The sequence below is a fragment of the Glycine max genome, chromosome 17 (genome assembly GCF_000004515.6).
Source record: "Glycine max cultivar Williams 82 chromosome 17, Glycine_max_v4.0, whole genome shotgun sequence".
In the NCBI taxonomy this organism is placed as follows: domain Eukaryota; kingdom Viridiplantae; phylum Streptophyta; class Magnoliopsida; order Fabales; family Fabaceae; genus Glycine; species Glycine max.
Window position 1 is genome coordinate 40,841,173 of NC_038253.2, and position 15,010 is coordinate 40,856,182.

General features: G+C 34.0%; 2 protein-coding genes and 1 non-coding gene across 5 annotated transcripts; 2 read left to right on the top strand and 1 right to left on the bottom strand.

Annotated features, from left to right (window-relative positions):
* Positions 1–1,144: 1,144 nt before the first annotated feature.
* LOC778146 (bZIP transcription factor 11) lies at positions 1,145–2,624 on the top strand. Its single transcript, XM_003550347.5, has one exon. The coding sequence runs from the start codon at positions 1,733–1,735 to the stop codon at positions 2,216–2,218; it is 486 nt and encodes a 161-aa protein (XP_003550395.1). The 5' UTR covers positions 1,145–1,732; the 3' UTR covers positions 2,219–2,624.
* Positions 2,625–5,109: 2,485 nt separating this feature from the next.
* On the top strand, positions 5,110–8,986 carry LOC100800918 (uncharacterized). Of its 3 annotated transcripts, none has more exons than XM_006601259.4 (6): positions 5,110–5,464; positions 6,176–6,244; positions 6,376–6,711; positions 7,470–7,501; positions 7,611–8,570; positions 8,700–8,986. In XM_006601259.4, the coding sequence occupies exons 3-5, from the start codon at positions 6,381–6,383 to the stop codon at positions 8,550–8,552; spliced, it is 1,305 nt and encodes a 434-aa protein (XP_006601322.1). In that variant the 5' UTR covers positions 5,110–5,464; positions 6,176–6,244; positions 6,376–6,380; the 3' UTR covers positions 8,553–8,570; positions 8,700–8,986. The 3 variants fall into 3 exon arrangements, with proteins under 3 accessions (XP_006601322.1, XP_040867460.1, XP_006601323.1); XM_006601260.4 differs by having other exon boundaries at positions 5,117–5,464; positions 6,176–6,212; XM_041011526.1 differs by having other exon boundaries at positions 5,115–5,464; positions 6,176–6,711; positions 7,611–8,986.
* Positions 8,987–11,057: 2,071 nt separating this feature from the next.
* Positions 11,058–14,918, bottom strand: LOC100801454 (uncharacterized). Its single transcript, XR_005889443.1, has 7 exons — positions 14,509–14,918; positions 13,833–13,911; positions 13,641–13,719; positions 12,703–12,742; positions 12,474–12,608; positions 12,045–12,182; positions 11,058–11,430 (listed from the first exon to the last, which is right to left on the bottom strand). It is a non-coding gene; the product is annotated as an uncharacterized protein (transcript).
* Positions 14,919–15,010: the final 92 nt, after the last annotated feature.

Sequence of the window (15,010 nt, forward strand, 5' to 3'; positions counted from 1 at the left end):
AATAATAAAAATTACAGAATTTTATTATTTGATTTATAACTTCTATTACTTAACATATGATTTTAAAAAATAATACTACCTTTTCTTTTCTTTGGAGAGACTACCAACAAAATCATGATAAGCCTTAATTTTATTAGATGTTTGATGCACACCATGATAATGGTAGGATATGGTGGTGGCGATGAGGACACCATAATGATAGTGATAATGATGATGATAACAATGATAATGATGATTGTGGTGACAACAATTATTGTAACAATGGTGATGATGATGTTACCTAAGATAATGACAATAGAAACGACAATAATAATAATAGTGACAATGATGACGACAATGATAAGAGTGGTGACAGAGATTATTATAATGACAATTATAATAGTGGTAATTGTTATGATGAAAATAATAGTAACAATAGCAATAAAAATAGTGTGATGGTGAGGACTTTGATAGACTTGTGACAATGACAACGATGAATAGTGATAATGGTGGTGGTAATAGGGAGGGGGAGGGAGAGAGAACAACTATCTTATTGTGTAACTTTCTAATTCATCTCTTCATATTCATGATATAAATTATACTATACCAACATGATAGAATATGTTATAAGATAAACAAATCATATTTTATTGATGCACCAAACAATTACAACAAAATATAAACTATTTTATCATATCTTAATCACCAAACAAAATAAAATATAAACTAGTTTATCTTATCTTAATCACCAAACAAATCCTTAAATCTTTCTTAACTTGAGAGTCTAAAATATTTTTAATAGGTACCTACCACCATCTATCCATCTATCATCTCAAGGATACCATTCAAGAAAAGCAAGAGAGGACAACAAGAGGAGGACCTCAAATTTTTGCACAGGTACAAGCCACTAATAAATTTAACCCAACATTAAAACAATGTGTTAAAAAGAAATAATTTAAAAAACATTGAGGACAGACTGCCCCCCTGGCTAGCTGGAATTGGAGGGTTGTGAAAGTTTTGTCCACAAAGCATGGCCAATCACACCCCCCCTGTCCCACCCTTGCGGTATATTCCGATGCCATTTGCTTTTATTCACCCCCCACTTTCCATTCTTTATTTATTTTTCACTCTCCCACCATTCCTCCTTTTTTCTTCTTATAAATTGAACCTTCTACTACAATTTTCACTTCCTCTTCTCCTCTCTTCCTCTCCCACACCCCTTACTTACACTACACACCCTTCTTTTTCCTTTCTATTCCTGGATTAGCAAACCCCTGCACTCACTCACTTCTTTCCTTCCCATTTTTTCTCCCTTTGAAGCACAAAATCTTCTACTTTCCTTCCTCCTTTGAATTAATCTTGATCCTTATATATATATATATATATACACCTCTAATATGTATTTTCACGTTTGAGTTTGACATTCATGTCTCCAGTCCTCAGTGAAATCCTTCGTTCCGGGTTTATGATCAATTCCTCCCTTAGACGCAGGACCCACCTAGTTCAATCCTTCTCTGTTGTCTTCCTCTACTGGTTCTATGTTTTCTCATAATTAATTCGCCCAACACCACTTCCCTTTTATATTATATGGTTCTATGTCATAGTAACAATAACAATATTAGTAATTATCATCTATATTAGCCAAATTAAAATCATTTCTCTTCACACCCAAATTAAAATTTCCAACCTTTTTTTTATTTTTTCTAGTATAGTACTCACTTTGGTGTAATTGTAAATTAATATATCTTATGTGATGGCCTCATCTAGTGGAACATCGAGCACGTCCATTCTTCTTCAGAGCTCTGGCTCTGAGGAGGATTTGCAGCTTCTGATGGAACAAAGAAAAAAGAAGAGAAAGCAATCGAACCGCGAATCGGCCAGAAGATCAAGAATGAGAAAGCAGAAGCACTTGGATGATCTCATTGCACAAGTTGACCTCCTCAAGAAACAAAAGAGCCTAACCCTCAAGAAAGTGAACATCACCACACAACACTGTCTCAAGGTTGAGGCTGAAAATTCCATTCTCGGGGCCCAGAAGACTGAACTCACACAAAGCCTTCAATCACTCAATGATATCATCAATCTCATCAACACGACCACCACTTCTGATCATAACAATTATTATTACAATAATAATAATAATAACAATAATAATAATTTCATGATGAATCCCATGCACATGGCATATCTTAACCAACCAATTGTGGCCACTGCAGACAACAACATGTTTCTGTGGTGAAGAATCTGAAAAAAAAAATTAAGATTTCGTGCTAGTGTGTTGTTCTGTTGGGAGTTTCGTCACGGTGGAATCATTCATGAGTGAGGGTAAGGTAAATATTTGTGGTACCTACTACTAGTGTGAGGCAATATTTATTAAGATATTATTATTATTATTATTATTGGAGTGTCATCAGAACTTGCTTGCTACATTTGATGTGATTTAAATAATGGAATCAAATCACATAGTGGCATTTGCTTAGTTCTGTTGTTAGGTCACCAAAGTGGCATGCTACTTGCCATTGTCCAATGTTTTGGAAAAATGGATGTCGGTGTAAGTGTAATGTCCATTCTCTGCTCTCTTTTCTTTTTTTCTTTTTTATATGATGATTAATATGATATGAATGTTATGGGTGTGCTTTTATAAATGTAAAAATGGTACTGGTCCCCCCCCCCCCCCCCCCCCCCCAAGGTGCCTTGTCTTGGTTGTTTTCATAGATTGTGAACTCTAAGTCTCATTCTTAATTGCCTTTTGATAAAAACTAAAGTGATAAAGTGATGGATGCGATGATCTAGCATGTGTGTGAATAGCACCCATGGGAAAATCAAGAGAAATGCAAAAATAATATACAAACATTCTTCCGGAACAAAAAAAGTAGAAAAGCTTATTACAGTTTTATGACCAACCTGTACTAGAGAGTGTCAATTATTAACACTTTTGTATAATTATAATTTTTGGCTAGATTGTTAGTTTGATTAACAAAGGAGGAAGAGGAGAAAATTTTAAGCAAAAAACTTCTGGATTTGAATACGACTATTAATAGACACACGAAAGTGGCGAATTGACAATAGATATTCCCATGTGTAATACTTGTGAGTATTAGTTATTGAACTATATTCTCTGTCTCACTCTCTAATGTCCTAAATTGAATGGAAACAAAATTTATGTATGTTTATTAAAAATGGGTTTATATTTATACGACGGATTTCTTTATTTCAACTAGGCATCGACAACTTTAATAGATGCTTGAGCTGCTACTACAAATAAATTATGAATCTTGGAAAAGGTATAATATTACTATTATTATGGCTAAAGTAGTTTAACATTTTTATATTTCAGTCTTAAATAGGGGCGCCATCTTCTCAAAAGAAAAATTACCAAGAAAAAAGTCGTTTTAAATAAAGTTAACATCAATTTAATTGAGATTTTTTTTTTTACAATAAGGATATCCTTCAACAAATAATTGGAGATTAATTTTTTTAAGGTCTAAATAATAGATTTTATCTTTCATAACAAAATCTTCTTGTTGGGAAATCTAAATATAAAACATCGGGGCATTAAGTTTGGAGATCTTTTTACTTATATGTTTAAATTTTTTATTTCTATCTAAAGTGAAATTTCATTTTACACTTATACTCCAATGCTTGTTTATTCACATTATTTCTAAGACTTCTCTATTCACATGATTTCTAGGAATCAAATCCCTAACAATATGCCTAAGAAATCCAGTTATGTACTTATGTACTACTACCAGAATTTAATTTCGTGAAGTATTTCATCCACACCATCCTAATACCTATCGATCGTTTAGACAACCCAGCTCGAATAGTTTACATTGGAAGGGATGGATTATGAGTCCCCAAAAGAGACTATTGTTTCCTGCACTTTTCAAGTTGCTTCCTGCAGTCTTTTCAGAATATTTTTTGACCTTCCGAAAGCCAAAAAGATAGTGTTTTCTAGAATGTAATTATACATTTTGGATTGACCAATTAAAAAGTAGTGCAGGAATCAACGAGAAAGTGTAGCAAGCAATAGCCTCAAAAGAAGAAAGTGACCCAAATTGCAATAGGCCTTATAGTTTCAAGGCTAAAACAAACTTCAGTTAGTTTGGGCTTTACGAAAACTTTGGGTCTATGAGCCTTTGAGGGAAAAAGAAACATTATCTTCGAAGATACTAGTACGAGACTTTGAGGGAAAAAGAAACATTATTAATGTATTTTCGCTATGATATATCCCATACATTTCGAATATAATTTATAACGACACATTTATATTGTTAATTTTTCATTTAATACCTTAAGAATGTTAGTTAAAGAGACTAAAATAATATTAAATATTTTACTTTTCAACATATATTTTTACTTTTGAGTCCTTAATTTTGCAATGGTTGACATAATAGTTATTGCAAATTGCAAGTTGAGTTTAGCCAACATCCACAACTTTATCTCATTGACTTGTACTAAGAAATAGTGTTAAATATATTTTTTAGTCCTTACTTATCGAATCTAATGCTTAACAACTGTAAACAAAATCAAATTGAAACCTTTCTAGTAAGTGCAAATTGAAATTTGAGTTGAGCCAACCTTCATAATTCAACTTCATTGACTTGTGAAAACAAAAGGTGAGGTTGGCGAATTAATTTTAATGCAAGGTCAAGTCATCTTCATTGGTGTGCGTGGTCCATAATTAAAAGCATTGTTTCTAAACAGATGCACACAAAATATCAAGTTGAAGTTGTTTGTAATCGCATAAAAAATGGTCATAGTCGTAGTCAGAGCATAGCATGTATTGACCACAACCATGGATCTTCGTCAATGCTTTCCCCGCGTTCAGACTTGCGGAATTTTATTACTTACAACTAAATTATTTTTCTATTTTATAAAATTAAAATATTTTTTATTGAAGATATAATTATTACAAATGATAATTTTTTAAAAATATTTAACATAATTATATATTATTAAAATTTGAAGGAAATTATAAGATTAACGTTGGAGGCATGGGATTGATAACAGAATGAAAGAAATTGTATGTATCCATGTGAGCTTATAGTGCGGTCCACGTGGTGGAAACTAAAGCGTCAAATTCTCATCCAGTGTTTTATAATATTCAACGTGCAATTTTCATTTTTCGCATAATAAAATAATTATTAAAGAGCAACAAACGCAGAGAAGAAGGTGGAAAGAGAGAAACAGAAGTTTGCAGAAGAAAAGGAAAATAAAAATACTAACAAAAGAGAGAAAAGAAGATGCAGTGAGTCACAGTCATAGAATAGAAACAGAGGCACCATTTCCGTTTTCCAACAACCTCTACCCTAACGCCGTTATAACGGTTCGTGCTTCCGCGACGCGACGCTTCAACTGTGAAACGGACGCGACGTAGTTTATATAAAGCGCCGTCCCTTTCCGTTTGTGCGTTAATCAATCAGCAAGACGATGACCAGTGCCGAATTATTTTCCCTCTTTTCTCTCAGTTTTTAGTTTCCGAGTAAGATTCGCACATGCTTATGCTTCTTTCATTTCTTTGTTTCGTTGATGATATTTTGTTAATCGTATATATCAACTCTTTTTAATCTTTTGAGTGTTTCGAAACCCTAGAAATTGCCCTGAGGTTCGAGAAATCAAAATTGACGGAGAAACAGATACGGACACGATTAATATTTTGTTATTTTTTAATTGTTTTGGAAGTCGTATGAAAAATGGAATCGAATTAGCTTATTGTTTCTCAGTATTGGCTTTGATTTATGTTTTGAACTGTGAATAATGAAGGTGTTTGTGGGTACGGGGCGTGATTAGTGCGTCACGCTGCGTATGTGGAAATCTTTTACACGAACTAGTTTTAAATGAACTTACAAGATGATCGAGTAGTTTTTCATACTTTACTCATAGATTGTTCTTCCTTTTTTTTTCCGACTATTTTTACAAGCCTTGTGTTCACTGTTGAAGCACAGTGGTGGTTGTGTGGAGTCTTTTTATTATTATGTATTTAGTTTCTAATTGGTGGATGCAATTAATGGAAACTTATTATGATTGAATTTTATGGTGGAATGTTGGTTGAAATAGATTAGTTAGAGCATCAGAAATCCAAAGTTTAGAGCGTGGTTCTTTATATGAAGCTTTTGGTCTCTGGAATGTTTTTAAGACCTGTGTTGCCTTGAATTCTCAGTTTAATGATCTTTCCTTTTTGTTTATTTGTCAGGAAGAAGTACGGTTACGGAATCTTGCTGGAAATTGAGGTGGCTTTTGACTTTTCTATTGTGATTTTCTGGTACACTGTTGGATTCTTTTTCTTTTTCTTAAAGAAAGTTATCAGCAAGTCTTGAATTAGTCTGTACAGTGTGGTGCAATTAATTAGTCTTTGTGCCTGTAATTTAGATTGAGTGTTATGTTTGTCTGCAGTTATCATGGGATCAGCTTGTTGTGTTGCTGCAAAGGATCCTAATCTTCCTAACAGAACTGGGGATGAAAGTTTGCATAGAGATGTTGTGTGTTCGCCATCATGGAGCTTTCAATGGGATAGCCGGGGGCGTGTTGCTGATGAAATTGAGAATCCTTCATATCACACATCCCATGTGGACAGTAGAAATGTCAGCATGGAGTTAAAAGGTTCGTTAAGTTCTGAAAGAGGTAATTTATCTGATGGTGGAAGCATCCTGGAGAATTCTGTAACTCCTATTTCTCTGAAGTCCCCTGTTGATGAGGCATTGGTTGCAAATCTGATGACCCCCTCTTCTGGTAAATGCTAAACTAAACCCTGAACTCTGTTATTCTTTTGTCCTTTACCATAAGCTACAAAATTTTAGGCTTTTCGGGGTAAAAACATTGGGTTTTTCCCCCCCCCCCCCCCCCCCCCCCCCCCCCTTCTTTTTTTGAGGTATTCTTATTTTTGGTTACATAAAATAGGATTTCAACATCTATAATACAACAGTTGAAATGCAGTCTCTGTTTGTGTAGAGGTGGAGCAATTTTCCCACGAGAATACTCCTCTGTTACCTGTAGTCAACCTTGATATTGAAGCCCTTTGAGGATGCTTATCCAAAAATTAAAACCTGCACCATTTACTCATACTCATGGGCTATATCACTATGATAATGAATACAAATAATAGGCCTGACAATGCAACACACAAATAAATGAACAATATAAGTAAATAACAAGTCAATAGGTTTCTGACACAATAGGTGGGATTTTTAGATATCTTTCGAAAAAAGAAAATTTTTGCTGTTGCATTCTTATGTTGCAACTGCAAGGGATCTCTATTTTACGCACATGTCTTCTTTACATCGTCTATTGCCTTGTTCACCACCTTATCTTTTGCTGTTTTCCCATCTAGTGTAAGGTTTTCAAACTCGGTTGGTTGTGCAGAATGGTCCCAGATATTGTTATTGACATTCAGTTCCGATGCTCTCTTTTATGCACTTTGGTTCCTTGGGTTGCTGTTTCATTGTTTGGCATTGATTTTTGTTTCTTCTTCCTCTATGTGCTTATTGCAGATCTGTCCGTGTCAAGCAATTTTTCTACAGTGGTTAGTTTTGAGCTACTGAATTTGAACCATGAGCTTTGTGGTGCATAGTTTGATTTTTAGGCTTTCTACTGTAGTACTAGGCTCACTCTTAATCTGTGTTTCTCTTTAGGTGAAGAACCCGGCGGAATCTTCAATACCAAATCTTTCTTTTTCAATACCTTCAGTCTTCTCAACGCCTACAGCAGATCCTTTGCCTAATCACAATTATCACCATCTTCCCAACTCTACTCCAACAAGATGGGCACATCGATCTCCAGCACACCCTCTGTTGAGACAGATTTCTGATAGTCGAATCATGGGTCTGAAATCGCCAGACAACTCAATTTCTGAAGGTAGGCCATCATTTGTACTCTCAACTTGCAGCAATGAAATGGCAGCTGGATCCATATGCGGATCATCTGATGGCTGGTCAATGCGCACCTTTTCTGAGCTGGTTGCATCATCACAAAGGGAAAGGTGGTCCTTTGATAGTGAGTGTTTTGGATCTGGCCGTCACAAGATAAGTGGATCCAGTAGCAGGTTCTCGTATTCTCCCTCCATGGAACTACAATCTTGTGGGGCTTGCTCAAAGCTATTGACCGAGAGATCAACATGGAGCAACCAGAAGTTTATTGCCAACAGTGACCTCTCAGTTGTTGCTGTACTAGTCTGTGGTCATTCATATCATGCAGAATGTTTAGAGGCTATGACATCAGAGGCAGATAGGTATGATCCAGCATGTCCAATTTGTATGGTTGGAGATAAGAACTTGTCAAAGTTGTTGTCCAGAAAAGGTCTTCGGGCTGAATCAGAGATGAAGGCCAAGAACCACAAGATATCCAGAAACCGTGTAGTTGATAGCTACCTTGATGGTGGTTTTGATGTTTTTGATCGTCAAAAAGATATAGATTTGAGAGGAAAAGTGTCAAAAATGGAACCTAGCTGCAGTGCAAGGAGCTCATTTGGAAAGCCTTTCTTGAGGAGACACTTTTCACTTGGATCAAAGTGGAGCCGATCCCTGTCCGAGAATGATTCTGCCAGGAAGAAAGGCTTTTGGGCAAGATATCGTTAAGATTTAGTTCCATTTGCTGTAAGAGTCAATCATTCTCTAATTATAGTTGTAATAACACCATCAATTTAGAATGAATATTTTCTATGTAGCCTAACTTTACTGATAACTTTGAATGCTTTAAAATAATTAATTTTTACTTTTGACCAGAAATTCCAGTCAGGTTGATGTGGTTCATATGAACTGTATGAATATAAACGTCCTTTGACAAATGGAGCTGAGCCAAAGCAGTGACGAGCGCAAGAAGGCAGAGGAAGCAAATGAACATTTATGAAGATAGTTATGCTTCAGTTGTTTTTATGGTAGTAGAGGCAGACTGCTGCAGACAGCAAAATAAGGTTTAACAATCAATCATACGCTGGAAACTTAAAAATGTGTTTTTAACTATTGTATTTATATTTTCAATGAATACAAATTAACATAACTTTGCAAGTTAAGTCAAGTGAAAGCTGAACAAGGCGAATCTGAAGAACAGACAGGATCACTCAATGTTGTATTTGATTAATGTTGGCTCAAATATGATGCTTCGAAGTAAGTCCGAGTGCTGGCGGATTTTTTGTTTTTTTGGTATGGCGAATTTGATGGAAAGAAAAAACATAGTAATCATTGCATCGCATGGGGTATGAAGCTTGCAAACCATGAATATGCTTAAACGTGTTTTATACTTAAAAGCGGTACTGTGCTTAAATTTAAGATATTATTTTGATACTTGATTATACGTACAATTAATTATTGATGCAATTGGTTATATAAGTTTCATATTAGAATGTGTTGAGAAAAAAACCAAATTTAAAATTGTTTGTTTCAATTCTTTAAAAACATTTCTAGTTGGCTTTGTATTTAAAATGATTAAGAATAATGTAAAAAATAGCTAAAATAATTTAATATTTAATCATAAACTTCAGAATTTTGTTTAATAATAATAAAGAGTTATCATAGAAATTCATTTTAACATTTTTGTCAATTATGTTATATTATTTTTAAAATAACTTTATTTCAGTTTTTTTTTTTCAATAATAATCATACTTCGGCATGCTTCTTCTCGTTGGTGGTACTAGCAGTCTAAGTCCCTGTGGTAATTGTCATATGTCTGAGTTCAAGTCCAATCAATACACATCTTGTTGGTGGTAGAAAAAGAAACGAAGTTCTGATCCCATGAGAGACGTGTGTGGCGGTCATTGTTATAACCTTAATGGCTTTGGGTGTTGCTTATGGTCATTTTCTTATATCGCATAAACCGTGGATGATTATTAGGAGAACTTGAAGATTAAATGGAAACCGTATTCAAATGTTTCGTATGTTCTGATGGGGGGTCTAATTAGAGAGCATAATGGGCCCTGTTAGTGTATATTTTTATTAATTCTAGAATTTCAGTAGGTAATATGGTATTTTAAATACTTTTATTATCACCTTTTAAATTTCATCTAAAATGTTTATTTCGTTTTTAAGATTAATAATAAAATTAACTACTAATCATGTAGAGAATTACAATACAAGGAAAAAAAAATCTAAAATGATCATTTATATTAAAATGAAACTAAATATAACAAATTGATCATTAAAGAAACAGAGAAGGGCATAATTTAAAATAAGAAGAGAAAGAAATATAATTTTAAATATGTGTTGAAGGAGAGAAATACAATTTAGCTTTTATAATAAAAGTTGCATTCAAAGACCACTGGCATTTCTGGTTTCTGTGGTCATGATGGATGTGAAATTTCTCAAACCACAAGCAATCGTGTACGAATGCCGAATGCCCGTAAGAGAAATACAGAGAAAGAAAAAGGAAAATAGTAACAAACCGGATGAGGTATTATACAATACCTCTCTTTTTATTTACCGTTCTATTTTTGGTCACATACTAGTTACTACTCATTCTACTACCAATTTAAGCAAACACTAAATAAATGTTCTTCTCTACTAATATTTTTAAAATTATTTAAGAAAATATTATGTTTTAAAAAATATATACATTAAATGTTTTTATTTTATAATTACTTAATTTGTTAGTAAATGTCTAGATATTTCTTCTAGAATTGACAACAAGGATTACATATGTTTTAAATTTATGTAAAATGATTCTTTTTTTTTTACAGAGTCTTAAATTTTTATGTAAGATGCTTAAACTTTTATTTTTCTTCCTTTGTAAAAGAAAATCTTTGATTTTTAGTTCTCTAAAATCAATATTACTCTCTACCGTTATATGACATTACATACTTGTGTGTCTAATAGAAGGCCAGGAGATCATCCTAAATAATCTCTAATTCAAAAATAAGTGTCGTAGATTGTTTACCACAATATATATATATATATATATATATATATATATATATATGAAAGAGAATAGTAAAAAAAGACAAGTTTGAAATTGTTTGAAATAGGGGATTTGGCTAATTTCAGGGGGGTGCATTAGTAATAAGGGGAGGGATGGTAGCAACAAGTTTCTAACGCCAGAGAGATTCAAAGTTTGGATTTTCATGACTTTATTTGCAATTCTATTGGTTGGAATTTTGAAATTTAAACGTGTTATTTTACTGTTTCTTTTTTGTTTGAGGGAATTTGCACACACACGATATGAAAAAACAACATGAAGTAATATGAATATCAATGAGACTGGAATGGAGTCTGAATTTGGTGAATTATACTCTTCAATCCTGATTTGTAATCAGGGTAAAGTAGTTGCACCCCCAGTTCCCTCTTCATTCGAGCATTACACACTCTCTTCTCACCCCTTGGATTCTTCGCATTTGGCCACTCTTTCTGCTTCTGCTCTACACTTTGTAACTTCAACCCTGGCCATTTCTTCTCCACCAATTTCATTGCATATTCAAATACTTCTTCCCTCGGAGCAGGGTCATCATCAACGATATTGTAAACTTCCCTGAAAGTAAAAACTCAACATTAAGATAACTTCAGCACATAATTTACTCATTATTTTTATGCATCCCAAGTTTTTGATAGGTGGTTGTGCAAGAATTGCTCTTGTACACTTTATTCTTATCCGGGTCCATAGAATGAGTCAAAGAACAATGAACAAGATAGGAAATATTAACAGGATTTTAAATTGTGATCAGGGTCACAGTCACATTCATGGTTTCATTGCAATATTGTCGAAAATTGTGAACAGATGCGGTTGGCAAATACGTTGACATTGTGTGTCTGGAATCATAATAGCAAACCGTTTTTTAACTAGCGTACACAACCAATATTTAGACAATACTGTTGGTAAATTCCAGTATGACTTGTGTAGATTCAATATGGTTAAGTATTTTAAACGGTAGTTAGTATGGTTTGCATGTTCATGAGGAAGAAATTCTAATAAATCTCCAGTTTAAGGTCTGTTCTTGTTAGATAAATGCCTCAGTCAATGCTTTCATCACTGCCATTTACAACAGTTGTTCCTTTACTCTGGAAATTTTTGCCTAGTTAGGTTAGAAACATTTCACTAGAAAGGGTGATAAATGTACCATAAAGTTAATTGTAGTGCATATTCACCTGGGGGGAGGTGCAAGAACAGTAGCCATCAGTGCCTGGCAGATGTCATCAACATGTATTCTGGATGTATATTTTCGGTTTTTTCTCCTTTTCTGACCTTCTGACATTGGCTTCTGCTTGATTATTGTATCAACAGCACTAAAACAAAAAAAATGTTCAAGACAAAGATATATATGCTAAATTGACAGATAAGTGACAGACCAACTTGCCATGTAAACATAAACCCAAACTTATAATTTAAATTCAGGATGAGTGTCAAAATGTCATATGACACTTATTGAATGGTATATCCTCGGAATGACAGGCTTGAATTGATTGTCATGGCAACCAGCTGGGACAAAACTTTTATAGGCTTTTGCAGATCCTAGAAAGAAACTAATAATAGAAGCATTACTTGAAAAATAAATTACAATAACAAAAGGTAAGTACCTTCTACCGGGGCCATAGATACCTCCTAGTCGAAATAAAAGCGGTGAGATCCCAAGATTGTGAGCCAAATTTGACCAGCCTTCTTCAGAAGCTAACCTTAATTTAGCCAACCCACTTTCCGGGTTTGTTGGATAACTGTGACAGCATGATGCACACACTAAGAGACAACTAACAGAGAAGTTTCAGAAATTTTGGAAGGAAAGTGATTTATTTAGTTACACTCTCTTACTCCTCATCCACCAATTCACCATCACAGTCTCCATAGACACCTGCAAGGCAGAAAGTGTCTCTGTCATCATATTTGAATCTGAAAGCATTAGAAAAGTATGTCAAAGCAGCAGTAGACATGGCTTGTAGTGGGGCAAACCTAGTTTTAGAAAGCCTTAAGTATATCATCTAACAACCAGTGTGGCAACTAAATGTCTGAATTGAATCCTATGACAGTATCTTTATGCACACGCTAAATCATATTAACTTCTAGAATATTTACTATATTCTTTATTATTTTTATTGAAATGAAATCTTTCCCACTAGCTTTAAAGGAATCTAACAAACCTTAGGTCAATCCACTCAATAAATGGTCAAAATATTTAGTTTTTTGGAACATTTAGTTGACCTTATGACTACAGATTAAATCCTCAACCAGTTGAGCAAACTCTGAATTTCCGGTAAGATCAACTTAACAGAAGAAGTGTGCATAACAATAAAATATTCTTCATTAGCACAACAGAAAATTCATCTTATAAATAGTCATTCCCCTTCTGGTTTAGAGGGTGCATCTAATAATGTCTTTGAGTTTATACCTATTATAAGAATGAAGAACTTTCAATCATCAATGCACACTAAGTAGCACAGCAATTTAATGCCAGCAAGAAGAGTTTTTGCATGGATCAAACATGAAAAGAAGAGTTCTTCTGACTTTAAAAAGTTACTTGCTCCAAAAAAGCAAAAGTGTTGTACGAACATTTAATGTATCTAGTAGATAATGCAGCAGTTCCAGACCAGAAACCATTTTCTTTTGCAAAGGAAAAGAAAAAGGAGAAAGCATGAAACGGTGATTTTTCATTTAAGTGCATGACTATACATACTGTAACATTGAACTCATTACTAATTTCAATTAAGACTTACTAGTTGAGCTTATCAAAAAAAAAAAAAAAAAAGACTTACTAGTTGAAGACAAGTAACAAAGCCACCGAAGATCCCCATCAGTTAACGAGCTTCTCAAAAGCTCTTCATGCCGAAGCATCTACAAATCAACAAAACATAATTAAAAAAAGGGGGAAGCTGAAAGAGATTACTCCATTGTACAAAATCAACACAGAATGTTGACATATAACAGTTGTTACAGTAAAATCATACCGGGTCACCAATGCCCACAAGAGGTGGGACAGAAACAAGAATGTGAGAGTAATTTTTCATTACTTGTAGGACGTCCACACTGCAAAATAACAACAACAAAAGCCATATCCCATTTGGTATCAACTACATGGATCACACATCTTATTTGACTCAATCATCAAAGATACTACTCCCTCCGTCCCGAAGACATAGTCAATAAATTTTTTTGTTCGACCCTTATTGTAAGACTTCATTTCACCTCTCTTGTGCATTAATTCTTTTTTGACTAAAATATCCTGAATTATCTCTTTCTCTCTCCAATGGAGATCGAACAAGATGAATAGGTTCCAAATAAAATTAAGAATAAATTTGAAAAAATACTATAAATTTAATGCTAATAATTAAAATAACCAACTTTTTTAATATGCCTAAATTAGTCAACTATGTCTTATAATTAAAGATGGAGGAGGGATTATTATTCACCACGAGATGCTCTTAGCAACTATACATTTTAAGTTTTCAATTTCATAGTATTTATTTATAATGCAGCAAAAAATCATCCAGGGATACACAAAACAGTGCCCTTTATAGTCCTCAAGTTGGGCATCTAATCCAATTAACACCCACATAACAATTTGTGTTTTTTTTTTTCATGAAAAAAAAGAAAACTTGAAGGCAAAATTATAAGTTGACTCACTCGGGGTGGTTTGCATCGAAAAGGTGGACATTAAACCCCATTTCCTGAAGTTCCTTCTTCTTCACATGGGTTGTGCAAGTCCCAGACACGACCCTACCAATAATCATTAATCCAATGAGAGAAAGTTTGAACTTTGAAGTAAAAATTGAAGAAAAGAGAATGCAATGTAACTAACCATCCTTGGTTGTGGAGTTTGCGTGCAAGTGATTGCCCAAAAAATCCCATACCGAGAATGAACATGCTGCGCTTTTCAGACAACGTTGGGGTTATCGACCCAAAACTTGTCCCAACATGAACATGGCAACGCTCAAGAGGAAGCGATAAGGCTATTTCCATGCCAAAATCTGGGGTTCACTCACCCAACACACACTGATACACTTTCTTTACGATGTCAAAGGGAAGAAGCATAAAACAGAGACCGTAAAGGTTTTTTTTTTATATAAAAAAAATCATTATCTTTTTGTATGAGAAAGGTAAATGATGTTTCATAAAATTAATAAAA

What these genes read in the sequence shown, in the direction of transcription:
- LOC778146 (XM_003550347.5), top strand. Translation starts at nt 1,733, where the DNA reads ATGGCCTCATCTAGTGGAACATCGAGCACGTCCATTCTTCTTCAGAGC.
- LOC100800918 (XM_006601259.4), top strand. Translation starts at nt 6,381, where the DNA reads ATGGGATCAGCTTGTTGTGTTGCTGCAAAGGATCCTAATCTTCCTAAC. An exon ending in TCTGATGACCCCCTCTTCTG is followed by an intron (nt 6,712 to 7,469) that starts GTAAATGCTAAA and finishes TGCTTATTGCAG; the next exon opens with ATCTGTCCGTGTCAAGCAAT. An exon ending in CAAGCAATTTTTCTACAGTG is followed by an intron (nt 7,502 to 7,610) that starts GTTAGTTTTGAG and finishes GTTTCTCTTTAG; the next exon opens with GTGAAGAACCCGGCGGAATC.